General features: G+C 36.3%; 1 protein-coding gene across 2 annotated transcripts; it reads left to right on the top strand.

Annotated features, from left to right (window-relative positions):
• Nucleotides 1–8,135: 8,135 nt before the first annotated feature.
• LOC140225410 (cytochrome P450 4C1-like) lies at nt 8,136–14,573 on the top strand. Of its 2 annotated transcripts, XM_072304250.1 has the most exons (4): nt 8,136–9,417; nt 10,936–11,130; nt 12,025–12,094; nt 13,627–14,573. In XM_072304250.1, the coding sequence occupies exons 2-4, from the start codon at nt 10,953–10,955 to the stop codon at nt 13,766–13,768; spliced, it is 390 nt and encodes a 129-aa protein (XP_072160351.1). In that variant the 5' UTR covers nt 8,136–9,417; nt 10,936–10,952; the 3' UTR covers nt 13,769–14,573. The 2 variants fall into 2 exon arrangements, with proteins under 2 accessions (XP_072160351.1, XP_072160350.1); XM_072304249.1 differs by having other exon boundaries at nt 8,136–11,130.
• Nucleotides 14,574–15,708: the final 1,135 nt, after the last annotated feature.

The raw sequence follows: 15,708 nt of genomic DNA, 5'->3' as shown, positions 1-15,708 counted from the left end.
CTGGATAATCGCTCACTAGATGACGCAAGTTTACTAGCCGCCAGCGTCCGCTTGCCCAAGTTTCGGACTGGTTTTCACGACCTCTCGAGCTTGGTAGCAGAAAATTCAGGAGAATGTACTGCACTAAGGATTGGTCCTATAAGGCCGAAACGCGTCTGCAGTTGCCTACCTTCCTGGATGGACGTAACTAGTGTTGCACCAAACAGCATATCTCTCTGAGGGAAAATTGTGCTCATATGAGCTTCTTCCCTCTATATTGAGATTTTCAGCATCCCAAGTAGCAAAATAGAATTTTTTCCTAGAAAAAAAAAATATTAAGAAAACTTCCAGAAAATACCAAGAAAATGAGAGTTATCAAGAAAATAGAAAGAAAAAACATTGCGAGTCAAAAGTCTGACCAAAGAAAATAGATCTATTACATAGGTCTACTTTCTGTCAACTTTCCATTTGGAAAAAAGATGGAAAATTTATTGAAAGTAAAATTATTTTCTAGCCAATTTCTTGATGTTTTCTTTTAAGAATTTGCAAGGAAAAAATGTATTTTCTTTCTATTTTCTTGTGTCTATTTTCTAGATCTACTTTATACCTATTTTCTTTCGAGAAAATTGTTCTATCTAGAAAGTAGACATTTTCTTGATGAGCGCCACCTAGAAAGTAGATGACAATGCTACTTGGGATTATGCTGAATTTTTAACGCACGTTGGCAAAAATCTCCAACATACTGTCTTACGACCCGTGCGTCCACCGCATCGGTTTGTGTAAAATAAAATGGCAGCACTAGCTCAGCCGAAAGGGTGTGCTTTTTTATTTCAACCTGCCTCTCGAACTCTAATTTACTAGTGGCAATTCGTTCAAATAGCGCACCAGCTCTGTAACTAGATGGTGGAGAGGGGCCTAACATAACCAAATTAAATTAATCTGTGATGCCTTTATTTTATGCTTCTGATGTCAAAGCACGGACGATAATCGTTTTTCTGTGATTTATTTTATTAGCGGTAGTATAGTTTTTTCAAAATTGATAGCTGAAACTTTGTTGAACGGGTAACTATTTACAATTTCTAACTTGTCGTTGCGGATATATAATATAAATAAAAATCGAGATCTAACTGAATGTCTTGTTTTCTTTTTTTTTAACAACAATTTACCCTGGAAGCCGCTTGAGAATGTCAGCCTTCTACTTTAAAAAAAGGTAATATTTTTCAGGATTTCTCTGTCATTTTCTGAAAAATGGAGGAAAGGTGTCAGGCGAGGCTCACGTAGTTTAAAAGAGGAATGAAAAGTAATCAAGCTATCCCTTTAAAAAAGGGGAGAGGGTGGCTGAAAAAAATCGGTCAAATGGAAAATTTGCACGCAATCTATTTATTTCTTCATCTAAAAAAGCTTAAAAAGCTGATTTCATTGTAATTTTTATAATTTTTCTCGGATATGGGGAATAGTATAAAAATAGATTTAAATGTAAAAAAGTGCACCGCCTAGTGACGTCATTTGGTGGCAATTTCAATTTAAACAGACGTATTTTAGCAGATTAGATCATTTTGTCATATCTTCTCCAATAATTTATTGTTCAATTCATAAACCAAGGATATCCTCGTACTCACTTCACTCAGTAGTTTCCACTTAAACACGCAATTCACCAAATTTCAGACACCTGCAAATTCTCTACTGCGTTATGTAATACCTTAACGTCCCCTCGGTGGGTACTAAATTAATATTTTGTGTGTGTCAAGGATGAAAAAATGTAATCAATATCATCATAATGAAGTGAAGAAATTTAGTAAAAATGTGTGCGCTTCTATTTCTAAAGTGTTGCACGTTTCGACTTTTCCTGTTATCGGGAAATTAGTCTACGTTGGAGCAGAGCCGTCATTTTGTGTGAGATTGCCATCGCACGCGAAAGATGCTGGTCAGTAATTGCAATTTTAATGCGCAAGTCAATTAACTTGCCGATAATTATTGGAGAGACAATAAAATGGTATATTATCCTTGCATCGGGATCCAAATATTTTCTTTGGACAAGAATAGTTTTGAGCTCCTCCTACATTTCCTTCGGAAAAAACACAAAAAACATCCTTAAAAAGTCTTATAAGATAATCTTATCGACGCTCATTTCATTTTCGCCCGAGAAATGTAATATATCGATCAGCAGAGGAAAAAAAAAGTATTTAATTAATGAAATGTAGATTAATGTGCCGTTTTTTAGGATGTAAGCCGTATGTGCACTTGAATGTTGCCAAATTTCCTCCGGTAATATATTTATAGTTGTGACAAATTTACTGAATAATTTTCCTTGAAACTTTCAGATGCGCAACAATAAATTGAGAGTCGATTCTCCGAACATTTCACGGAAAAAAAGTTATAACATTTCCTCAAAATTCACCTTTTATTGGGAGACACTCGAAAAAGTCCTCAGCATGGTTTTTCTTCACACAACAGTTACGTAATCAATATCAGAGGAGTCATTCTCGGTATTTTTGCTGTGGTGTAAATCGACGGGCGGTGCCTGAATTTTTTCAAGGGAGACGCGGTCCAGTTATTGGAAAATTTGCAACAATAAAAGTTTTTTTCTCCGTGATCTTTTGGTTCATTCAGTGTGATCTCGCAGAATTTTTACTTCTTCTCGCGTCAACTTGAACGGTAGAGTGGAGACGAGTTCTAAGCTGGAATTACAGCTAGGAGAGTCATTAGTAATTGAAGAACCGGCCAGGTGAACGCGACTTTTTCCTTGCTTAATTTCTCTGAAAGTGAATGTTCCATTAATTTTGCTGTACTGAAATCATAATTCGTCACCGAGCGAAATTTTCACTCAAATTCTTATTGGTGTTCCTTTCAAAACTAAGGCATAAAATCATTATCTCTTCTTGTTTCTTGTGAAAATTTAAACCATACAATTTCAGAGAGTTTGTGACTAAAGGTAGTGTCATTATCGCATTTAATAGAGCTTTTCCAGTTTGCGAAATAGAAATATTAGCTGTATTTTTTATTTACTTATTTATTTTTATTATTCCCCCTTAGTTTTCTCTACGCTCTATTTCCCTGGGGCTGAATGCGCGATGAAAAAATTTGCTGGGCTCGAATTATAACGCGTCTTTGTGCGGAGTTTTCATTTAAATGATCATCAAAGTTTTCGTTGAAAACAGAGGCTCGTGCAAAATAAAACTGGATCACCACTGAGTGTATAACTAAATTAAAGAGTGTGTTTTTTGCATTTAACGCAGCTTTTCTGGTTCTTTAAACTGGAATTATTATAATATTTTTGCCACTTCCAGTATTTATTTGAAATGTGGGTTCCGTACGTGACAGTGTTTTTGTTCGTATGTCTGATCGTGATTTGGATCATGTTTATCACCTACTCCAAAAGGAAAAATCAGAAGATCTATGATTTCATGGCTTCGACTCCCGGGCCAATTGCTGTTCCAGTCTTCGGCAATATTTTCGTTCTATCTAAACATCTTTTCTTCGAGAGCAAAAGTAAGTAATTCTTGAGCTTAAAGGTAAAACATCTTGAATTTTCCCTCAAAATTTGCGCCTGGGTAAAGTGCAAGGGCCTGTAATTATTTATACACGTCATGCGAGTGTGGGAAATCTTGCATGAATGGTTTTTTTTAAATTTCGTCCGCACTTCTCAACACCTAAAATCGCCTTAAATCCTGGTTCTAATGCTTGGGTGGGTGAACTGTAAAATAGAGTACCCGGATAGAAGTGTCATCTGCTCAGCTTGAGTTCGTTTATTGTTCGTTCATCGTTTGCAAGCGATCGCGATGCAGTCGTCCAATACTAAGGAAAAACGCCGTATGAACCTTCAGACATTGACACATTTCCCCCAATAAAAACCGAATCGCCTTCAATAACCGATATGGCAATTTGCACGGCTTGAGGGCACGAATAGTTGCGTGCGGTAATTTTGCCACTTGTAATTGGATTGCATTTTTCAAAAAAGAACCAAGAGCAAGAGCATTGCAATGTTGCTATGATTTTGCAACTTCATCCATTGCCATAGAGAAAGAAAAGGCGGTGTTTGCATATTGAGGTTTGTTTACCCTATGACGTAGGTCGGTACAACCAGGCCAGCGGAATCCGGAATTCGAAGTATGAAAAACGGACCATAATGTCCCATTTTTTTGCTTAAATCAACTCATGATGTTTCAAGCACTTTTTATAGAATGACTTTTCTCCATAAATTACACCATTTCCAAGAAAATCGATGATAAAGGTCGCTGTACCGACCTACATCATAAAAAAAATCCAAGATGCCCGAAATGCAAACACCTCCGTTTCTTTCTCTATGATCCATTGCAATATAACTATTGAAATCCTGAGAAAATATGAACTTTACATGGTAATTTTTGCCCTAAATTTACCGTTTTTATCGAGTAAAAAGAAACTTTTTATAGGTAATCAGGTTTTTCTTCCCAGACTAAAGAAGCTGCAAAGTCATAGCAACACTGCAATGCTCCTGGTTCCTTTTTGCAAAATGCAATCCAATTAGTCCCAGAGATGGTTGTTCCTTGCACATCTCTCTGATGAAACTTAATTACAGGCCCTTTGAGGAAAACTGCCCAGACGCGGAGAAAAAAGAGTGTGGCACGAACTGCAAAAAGTGTACGTACCAAAGACATAAAGACGGAGCACTAAAAGCAAAAAATGAAGCTTCTAGAGCTTCTTTTCAATCACCTCTACTACTGGCTAGAGGATTGGCGGCGAAATCGGGACAAGTTTGAATTCAAATGTAGGGCGGGAACTAATAAATAAAATTGCGGAAACAAAGTATTTTAGGTTGATTTTTGCCCAAATTCAGGTACACACTCATATTTTATTAACTTTAGGTTAGTTTCGGTCCGTCGTCGACCGACTGATTTCATTTGGGAGTAACGTAGATCTAGAACTGTAACGGCCTGTTTGAACCTGCAGAACCACCATAAGCAGAAGAAAAACTAACTTTATCTGAGATTACTGCCTGTTACCGAGCAAAAGTAGGTGTAATATATTAGGACGCAGACCGAACTTTCTTAATATAATCGTTTTAAGCATTTAAAACACGTTTCGAAGAAGAAATAAGGAAAAATCAAGAGGACAAGTTCAAATCAAATTTCCGTTTGCCGCCATGGATTCCCGCGCTCATTTACACACTCACACAAGCGCGCAGCGCCGAACCTAGCTTCACTTTTTCCCCGTGCTTTTAGATACGAGCGCTCCGTCTTTATGTCTTTGGTACGTACAAGAGTAGGTTTCAGACTTTTCTAATGCACTTAACATAATCTTCGTGCGATTTCACTCGTGAAGTGTGGTATTATTAGCTATAGTAAAAAGAAAATTCTGAGAAACTCGCCGGCCGTGTTTTGTTGAGTTGGTGAGTCATTCAATCACTTGAGCGCTCTACTGTAGAAGAACTCTAGTGGCAAAAAGAAAACAAGAAGTGCTTGCCTATTGGCTGAGCTCTTAAAACGATGGATGACGTGACTGAAAAAAAGATTGGTAGAATTTACCAATCTTCTTTTTTTCAGTGTGCGATGCATGCTGCCGTCCAGCGGCCAAAGTTTGCTCGAAAATAAGGCGGTTAAGGTAATGACACCGAATTCGACCACAAGCATTACATGGCACTTCTTGCACAGATAAAAGGAAATTTTTGCTTTTAACAAGAGGTATATCGACAATGAAGCTTCCAAAACCATACGTATCTCGTTCACGGTGTTTGAAAATCTCCGTTCCTGTTTTATTTTATTTAAAGGAGAACAAACTGACATCATTCCTTGAAGTTTTCTCAGAATTTATTTTGCACAAAAAAGAAAAATCTCGGATTTTTCAAGAATTCACGTTGAGTGTTTTCCAATTATTAAAAAGTAAATGATGACAGGAAGTCTGAAACGTCACAAACCGAGATGCTTTGGTTTGGAGGTTTTGCCGTCGATATCATTTCAAACTATGTTGGAGCCATATTTTATCTCAAGAGCTCCCCAGTTTGAAAATATATTCCTAAAATTAACTGTAGAGGTTGAGAATCTCGTCCGACCACAATAAGTTACGGTAAAGAAAAATTCACTTTTTTATGTAATATACAAGTCGGAAAAAGGGGGAAAAATTAGACAGCCAAGCACGGAATCGGATTCGGCGGGTCAAATTAGAATTATATTCATCTCTATTTCAGCAAATTTATATTCATTGGCTTTTTTTCATATAATCATGCATGCAACTTTCAAAGCCCTCATTTTTCTATGTAGAAGGACTTTTCCGTAAAATTTCAGCTGGGAATAAAGTATAAATTATCGCGCAAAGCGGAGGTCTTTGCGAAAAAAAGGCGACTATCAGCAAGATGAAATCTTATTTGGACACACCCATCTCATTCGCACAACAGACACATTGTGAATCCATTGACCCTCTAGAGCATGAATTAATTTTGGATCTCAGATTCTGGGGGACGCTAAACTATCTTGTACCTTGCATAAAAAACGTAGAGTACCAATTTTTTTTCAAAATTTAAAAAAAATGAGAACCGACTATTCAAAACAGGAAAAAAACTGATGAAAATTTGCAAAATCATACCACAGAGGAAATATTTAATTTTTACGAAAACTACGTTGTTACGAATTCGTAACGCTATGCCATAGAGACTTACTGCAAGAATTACTGCAGCTATTTAACTCTGTCTTCAGAGTTCATAAAAAAAAAAAAAAAAATTCCTTAGGCTATGTTTTTGATTAACAGCTGGAAACTAATTATTTGCGTAATTATTAATCTAAATTTAAATTGTGTTCATATAATCATTGTATTCTATTAGTTTTAGTGGCTCGTTAAGCACGAAAAAGTTCAGTTGCAAAACAATTTAGACGCATTCGACTACCCTACTTTACATCAATAGAGGTCTTGTATCTATTTCCTTCAGAACCATCAAACAGTGATGCAAATCGAATAACGTATTAAAAGATTAATCAGTCTAATTAAATATCAGATTCGAGCACGGTTCGCACCAACGCCTTATAAGCTATTCAAAACGGTGCGCATCAAGTTTTTTTTTTTTTACCCTCCAGGAGTGAATCATTGGATTACGCAAAGCGCCACTGATGAGGGAAAAAAAACAGACATTTTTTTCGTGGAACGATGTTTAGTTAAGTGCTGAATAGCTTCATTAGAGCAAAAACTTAACGACGTTCGGAGTATGACAATTCGGAGAAGGCAACGCAGTGTGATTGACCTTCGTCAACATTTTCTGTACCCATTTCTTCTCTTGCCCATTCACTTTGGCCCTCTTCTTCGCCCTATACGTCTTCATTTTTTCCATTTGTGCTTTCTCATTCGTTTTTCCGTTCCAAGGAAACAATTTTTGAACATATCTTCTCATGGAGGACATGATTTTGACACGAAGTCTTCCGCCGTCGCAATGGCGTGGCGTGAACGTTCGATTACCGATGATGTTTCCCCATTTGAAGCTGAGGTGAAGAATCGATTATTAAGGTGTTCGTTGCGAACGCCATGTTTATGGATCCTTTTCCATGGGTTTAAATGGCAGATCAATCGATATATCGCAAAGCACGCCACGCCACTGACCCGTATATATGGAAACCTCGGTGATTCTACCCATCCGTCAATCATACAAGAAATTGTAGACAGTTCTACAAGAATTTTCACCATGAAATAATATTAGGAGTGCAACTTTATTTCCTGCTCAAATAAGCTAATGCCGCATTAGTATGTCCTATTTTCCGCGCACTGCAGCAATTGCGTAATGAGAAAAGACAACTAATTATAAATATTCCCTTCCATTAATAGTAGTTTTTTGTAGTCTTCCTTTCTATTAATACATCAATGTCGGTGTTTTTCCTTCAGAAAAATGAGGTGATTACGCGTTCTGATTATCCTTACGGATCTATGTAACTCGTATAAAACTTCAATCGTAACCTCTAAACGTGTTTCCTCATGATGTTGGAACATAAAATTTTTCTTGAATTTTGCAAGGAAATATTTCCCTCACGTGAATCTCAAATTATGTTAGAAGTTTCAGAGGAAAGGTTTCAGAGAAAGATCTTGCACATGCATTTGCAAATGTTTGCACATGGACAAAAAATTAATATGTTTTAGCAGTTTAAAACATACATTCATTTTGTATCCTACGATTTTTCACACCAAAATATATAAATATATAGTATATTATCGAAATATATTACTAATTTTTAGCTCTGTTGAGGCGTTTGATGTATGAAATGAAGAAATGGGATAAGAAAAGAGGTGCCTACTAGATCTTGGATAGGCCTGTCTTGCTTACAAGTGACCGTTTGGTTTTTAAGGTAAAGGTCTTTGGTTTTCACACTTACAGAATTTTTTTTTTCATATGTCTCTATAGCTGTCCTCTTTGTGCTTGTGCGTGTAAAAAAACTGTCAATACAGTTTATCGAGAAAAGTAGCAGCTAGTTTGATTTTCTCGATTACGCTTGCGCTAAGAAATACATTAGTAAGTACCTACATCAAAATTCTGCCAAAAATAATCAATTTCATTATGATAACCCAACTGAAAACTGTAACCCCCTCCTCCCCACTACTCCCAGTTGCACACAGCATACGATTTACAAGTCAGAAATGGAGGAAAATATGATGTAAAAAACGTGTAAAAAAATTAAGTAAAATTGACCCAAAGGGAAACGGGTACGTACAGGGTGATATTTTTTTTAGGAAAATACGCGAAAAATTAGCTTATTCTCCCAATGGGTCAGTTGCGCCGGTCACAGAATCGTGTTTTGATGCTTGATTCTTGAAGATTAGCGAAAAATTGGACGTTCAATGTTCACGGAGATATCGCCCTTTGAAAAATCAGGTTTTTGCCGTCACCCACCGCGGCAGTGACACCCTTGATTGATATCCGATGGCGATATCCAATATCTCGGCTGGTATTGAACGTAGAAAGTTGCGGTTTGGACAGATCTTATTCTTTTCCGCTAATCTACAAGAATCAAGCATCAAAACACGATTCCGGGGCCAGCGCAACTGACCCATTCGTTTTTGCTCTTTCATAGTAAATTTTACACTTACGTACCTAAACTTATTGAACTCTAATTAGGTATTTACGATTCTCTCACTGAGTAATTTACATACAAATTTCATTTACACAAATCATCAGTTAAAAATTTGTTTACTAATCATTTAATATTCGACTTTTTTCCTTCCTTAAATTGTATTTTTTATTTCATCCACTAGTTGAAAACGAGGTTACTCGGAGCCTAAAGGTCTAGACATTTTATCCATCTGAATTTTTTGGCATTGGTCGCCCTTTCTTTTAGCCTTACTTAGTTAATTTTAATTTCCCAGTCTTAATTTTATTTCATTCATTCCCCCGTTTCTTTAAGGCAGTGTTACATAGTCCCACGCATATCAATAAAACAGAGGACTACAAATCTCTGAAAGGGCATAGCTCGGGGATAGTAACGACCAACGGTGAGTACTTCTCTCAAACTTCCTCTCATTCCTTCGAATAAGCAACTAAAGTTGCATATTAAACGCTAATCAATAAGACGGTTTAGTGGCTACGTAATCCTTGCGATATTTCATCCATGTATAACATCGATGATCAATGGTTACAATGTAGACAATTAATGCTGGTCTTAGATTTGAATTCTGCGTTGAATATTTATATTATGTAAATTTTTTAAGGTGTTTCCTCAGCACTTAGGAGAAAACTTCGATCAATTGATAATGGGTCAGTTGCGCTGGTCATAGAATCGTGTTTTGATGCTCGATTCTTGTAGATTAACTAAAAATAATATGATCTGTCCAAACAGCAACTGTCTAGGTTCAATATTAAATGAGATAACGCGCTTTGAAAAATTCGGTTCATGACGTCATTCACTGCGGTAGTGACACCCTTGGTTTCTTCAACCTTGCATCCATCAGTCAGAGCAGCACAAATTTGCACTGGTGACTCAACGTGCAACTAGCAACTCGGATGAAAACAGGGTGGAAGAACCCAAGGGTGTCACTACCGCTGTGAATGACGTCATGAACCGAATTTTTCAAAGCGCGATATCTCGGTTAGTATTGGACGTAGAAACTTGTTGTTTGGACAGATCTCAATATTGATAGCTGAACTACAAAAATCAAGCATCAAAAAACGAGTTTTTGACCAGCGCAACTGACCCTTTAAGTAGTTGATCAACTATCGAATCGTTCTCCGAATTGCTGAAGAACCACCTTGAGAATCCATCACTTGTTCATCATAAACCAATTTTTGACTTCTTAAAAATGAAAAATGTCAACTTGGAAAATTCTCCAGATGCATAAATGTCACCATAACTTATTTCCTCAAACGTTCAATAGTCGTTTTTTAAGATATTTTAGTCGAAACCTGCTCTACAAAAACGTCTCTGAAACATATTATTGCTGTAAGATGGATATTTTAAAAACATCTTCTGAGAGCCATCGTTCTATTTACACTCACTTCTAGGAACTCGCACGGAGAAAAAAACCTCGTGCGTGGGGCTCAAAGTTTAGGTCATATGGATCTCTGAAGTTTTCGGATTGAGCATCTGAACACTTTAGACGTAGCTGTCGAGGTTCGGACCACACATCTGAAACTCCAGTTCTTACATCTGAAGTACTTCAGATTTGAGAACCGAAGTTTTTTGGATGTGAGAACCGAAGTTGTTCGGATGTGAAAACCGAAGTACTTCAGATGTAAGAACTGAAGTTTCAGATGTGTGATCCAAACCTCAGCAGCTGGACCTAAAGTGTTCAGATGCTCAATCCGAAAATTTCAGAGATCCATATGACCTAAACTTCGGGTTCCACGCACGAAGTTTTTTTCTCCATGCGATATGGTGAAAACGGATGAGTCGTTTTTCCCAATTATAGAGTTACGATCTTTTTGCTCTAAATAGATTATGTAGGCTAAAACGTAATGTTTCTGGATTCTTAAAGATTTTTCATCGTAGTTAAACATGCTTTGTTTAATTTTAGGCGATGCTTGGCGGAAAATGAGGCGAATGATTACTCCGGCATTTCGCAACAGTGTGCTCTGGTCTCCTACTCATACCAAAAATTTTGACTATCACACTGAAGTTTTTCTGAACACTCTGAAGGATCATGCGAAAAACGGTGAAAAATTTGACTTGTTGACCACCGTGCACAGTTGCAACCTTGATATGCTTTGTGGTATGTCATCAATCTACTAGATTGAATCCTTCTGTCAATATTAAACTGACTGAAATTTATGTACATTCTTTGCAGTTCAAAAATTATGTCAGTCACCTATAAGCAAGGGTGGAGTTTAGAAGCACTTAGCCGATGCGGAGAGGCAGGGGGTGTCAAGGCAAACCTAACGTGTCCTGATTCTTTAACGTATCATAACGATAATTTTTTAGGAAAAAAAACTTACAAGATAATGGGAAGTTGGATATCTGCTCCCCCCCCCCCCCAAAAAAAAAAAATGCAAACGAAACTTGTATCAAGTTTTAAAGTTATGTCTTACTGTAATTGATAATTATGTGCACCTAATGTCTCAATTATTAATGGGGAAGAGTTATTCTGCCGCTTTTTTCAGGTTTTTTTTTGCTTTTTTTTCGAAATAGGTAGGAGGAGTTGGGCTCATTTTGACATAATTTTCAAGCAGGCGGAAGGATCCAAAAATTTGGAAAAATCATGGCCGCTCCCTCGTAGAACAGTCTGCTATTGAACTTGCTGAGTTTGAATCAAGCTTATAATAGGGCGGAAAAAAGGTAGCCTAATTCAAGAATTCTACACCAGTGAGAGGGGTTTTCTCACTTCTTTCATGGCGATCCTAACGTTTCCTGATATTTTCGAATTATCCTGACAATAATTTTTCAGGAAAAAAAAGAGTCACAAAATAATGTGAAGTTAGATATTTGCCCTCAAAAAAATGAAAAAAATAATGGAAACACAGTAATTTTCATGGCTAAATTCTACAGTACCTACTTCAAAAATTAAAATCACGTAAATCCGTGGTTTTCCATTTCCTACCACAAAGTCACGTTCGTTAAAACTCCAAATTTTAATAGAGCTATAACTTCGACTGCATATTTGTTTCAGATAATCTGCTGGGACATCGAGTGGATATACAGAAGAAAAATCTCTCGTTCTATTCGAAGAATATGATGAGGTGAGTCGTACCGCACTTTTTTAGACATTTTCACCCTCGCCCTCTATTTCAACTTAATCGAAATTTATAAAGCAACTCAAGTAGCAGTGATCACGATAAGTTGCGAATTGATCGGAGAATGTTTCGCGATTTTATCAACGTCGATTTATTGCGATATAATCGGATAAAAAATTGCGATAAGTTGTGATTTCGTCACATGAATTTGCAATAAAATCGCGTTTTCATCGACGGTATTCAGCGCAATTTTATCAAACAAAAATCGCGAGTAATTGAGGTAAAATGTCGATTTTATGGACATAAACTTGCGACAAGATCGATGAAATTCGCTCAGATGTTGATGATCCTGGCGATTTTATCGCCAAAAAAATCGTAAAAAAAATCCCGACTTAATTCTCAAATATCGCGATTTTTCCGTTGAAAAATGCTACTAGGGAATGGCGATTCTCGCAAGCTATACAATGTTTTTCCACCGATTCAGTGGCGCGGCATGGCGTGTTTTGCGATGTGTCGATTCATCTGCTATTTAAACCTATGGAAAAGGATCGACAAACAGGGTGTTTGCAACCAACACCTTGACAATCGATTCTTTACCATAGCTTCAAATTGGAAAATATGAATCGATCATTCATGCTTCGCCACTGCTCCAATTACGTACCCATCATTAGTGATTGATTACAGGTGAGGCAGCCTGTGGGTCAATTGGACTACATTTTGCAATTTGGAACTATAAATTCTAGCCCGGTTTAAAAACAACGTATGTGCCATTAGATTCCCTGTGCACATACGTGTTTTTCCACAAGAGCCAGCATTTATAGTTCCAAATTGCAAAATGCAGTCCAATTGTTGAATTTTATTTACATGACCTTCATCTCTCGATCAAGCCATTCTCGCATCTCAAATGCTATCTCTCGATCAGAGCCATTTGATAACTTTTCGAAAATCCAGGCGTTATGCTTTTATTTGTAGGTATCGATTATTTTACACGCACTTAAATTAGCAAAACCTAGTGTATCTCACCTACGAGAATCGCCACATCTGGGACGCCAATTTGAACTCCAGCCTGTGAAATAGATTTTTTTTTAAATTCAACTATTCCATTCAACCAATTCCATCCCTAATCTCTGAAAACTTGGAAGGTCTAGATTGAATGTGTTAATATCCCTCTAATCTGCCGTGCTAAGTAAAAACGCCTCTTTAGCATTCAAATCTTGTCATTTTCCCATTCAGAAAATATTTATTTGAGGAGAAATTTATAAATATTTTTCTTTGGTCTTTTCAAACTTCTTAGATCAAATTACAATCGAAATACTCTGTAACATGGGAAGAGAAATATTTACAAATTATCCTGAAAATTCGTGCTTTGTCGAAAGAAATTCGGCAAATTCCCGAGATATCATGAATGTAACATAATTATTTAGAATGGTCACTTGATTGTTCGAAGCTTTACCTACAGCAGTAGTAATTTCGCTTTCTTACTTGCTCAACAGTTACTTTCATTTTGCTATGTTAACTGTGTTTCATTTATTCCTCAGATCGTCCGAAATAATCTTTGAAAGATTTTTCCGATTTCTCCTGTGGCCAAAATGTGTCTTTTCTCTTTCCGGGATGAAATACGTGATGAAAAACGCAACGAAACCTATGCGCAGCCTCATATCAAAGGTGAATCTGCTTTGAATATTCAGAAACGAGAATACGTAAAGCTTTACGGAGAGGATAGTACTTTGTTCAACGCTTCTTAATGAATTACAGGTTTCTGGTCGAAACATTTTTCTGTGTCTATTATTGGTCATAAGTAACGTGCGCTAAAGTTGCAACAGTCCTCCTCGTGTATTAAAAAATATTTCAGTGTGTCGATAGAGAGTGGTCTTATTTTTGGACGAGTTTGCTCTGCATTTATAAGACAAAGAAGAAAATAAGAAATGACCACGGTAATTGCAAACCCCAACTATCCTAAGGTGATTTATTAAAATGCCACGGGAATGAAAACTTTCAAATACATTAGAGCATGTTTTCATTGGAAATATAACTCGTTGAACTAGCCAAACATCATTCTTATCTCAATATTTGCGCACAAAGTGTTAGCTCTCGGGGGAAAAAATGAAAACAAAAAACAAAATAAACGGAAGGTTTTCAAACTCATGCGCAGATTATGATACTTGATTGTAGACCAACATTTCCCATGCATGCATATAAATGACTAATGCTCCTTAAAATTTAATTTTTCCCAGATAATCGACGAGAAACTCGAGCAAAAAATCAAATCAGAGGATACAGCCATTACAAATGCAGGTACACATCATATCTTGAAGCTTGGATTGTAAAGATTTAGAAAAAAAGTGCACTAAATTATTTTGAAATGCTAACTATACCGGAATAAATGGTCATAAAGAAATATTCACTAAAATATGGTTAAAAATGAACAGCCGAGCTCCGACTTAGAATCTAATAAAATAATGCTTTTAACAACTTACAATCATCAGTGTTCAACTTCAAGTTTATTTTTTAGAAGAAAATGAAAAAAACAAGTCTACAGCAACAATTTTTGAGTCTTAGTCTATTTTTGTGATCAAAGTGTAATCTCTCAGGGGGGAAATGAAAAATGAAAAAAGAAAAAAAAAAACGGAAGGCGTTCATCTCTGTCGTGCTAATTGTAAACACCGCACCGTATGAACATTTATAGTTGCTGTAATTCCTCTAGAAAAAGTTTTAATTTTCTCAAAAACTTGCACAGTTCTCTCTTTGAATTTTTTAGATTTTTTTTTCATCAATTTAAACCAGCGATTCTGAAAGAATGGAGAAAAAATATCCATAAATCCTCGGAAAAGTAAAAAATATACCGGGAAAACTTAACAATGTTTGAATGTTCATGGGACGTTATCTCTAGGCTCTTGGTATTACGGCAGATGTGTCCATGTTTATGTCGCAGGCAAATAGTGAAAACAGGCATTTTGTCAAATGCCTAGGTAGATTTTTGATTATCTACACAATTTTGTGAATTTATGGCGGAGAGCTCACGAGATTTCAATATTTGTGGGAAAATATCTCATCAAACCTACAAACTCTTTTAGTCTCTTCCTCTGAAATTGCTTCTCAAACTCTTAAATGTTGAAATTCTAAAAACGCTGTAGTCTCTGACATGCTGAACATTTCAAGATAAGTGTCTTCAGGAGCTAAAAATCGTTTAAAATACTATTTTGTGATGCAAATTTTTACAGAGAATTTTTTCTTACTAAGGCAATTAATTATTTTGTATAAAATTAGGAAAAGAATCAGAATTTCAATCTTAGCTAGAATATTTGACTATTTGCCTGCGACATGTACATGAAATTCACTATATGTTTCTTATAAATTATAAAATGGTCATCCTCAATAATCTAATGCTCAATCCACGAATTTAACAAAGAAATATAATTTAGAAATATTTAGAAAAATAATTGCAGAATGACCCGTCCACTTAGAAATATAGGTATTGCATGAATATATTTTGCTTTGAGTCCAAATGAAACATGTGCTAATTATTCGTCTTTCAGATACTCTAAAAAGCTTCATAGAAATTCTAGTGGACAACATTTCATCCGGAGAATTGTCGAAACAGCAAGCGATTGTGGAAAGCA

Source organism: Bemisia tabaci, chromosome 9 (genome assembly GCF_918797505.1).
Source record: "Bemisia tabaci chromosome 9, PGI_BMITA_v3".
Taxonomy (NCBI): domain Eukaryota; kingdom Metazoa; phylum Arthropoda; class Insecta; order Hemiptera; family Aleyrodidae; genus Bemisia; species Bemisia tabaci.
This window is presented reverse-complemented; position numbering and strand designations above follow the sequence as displayed.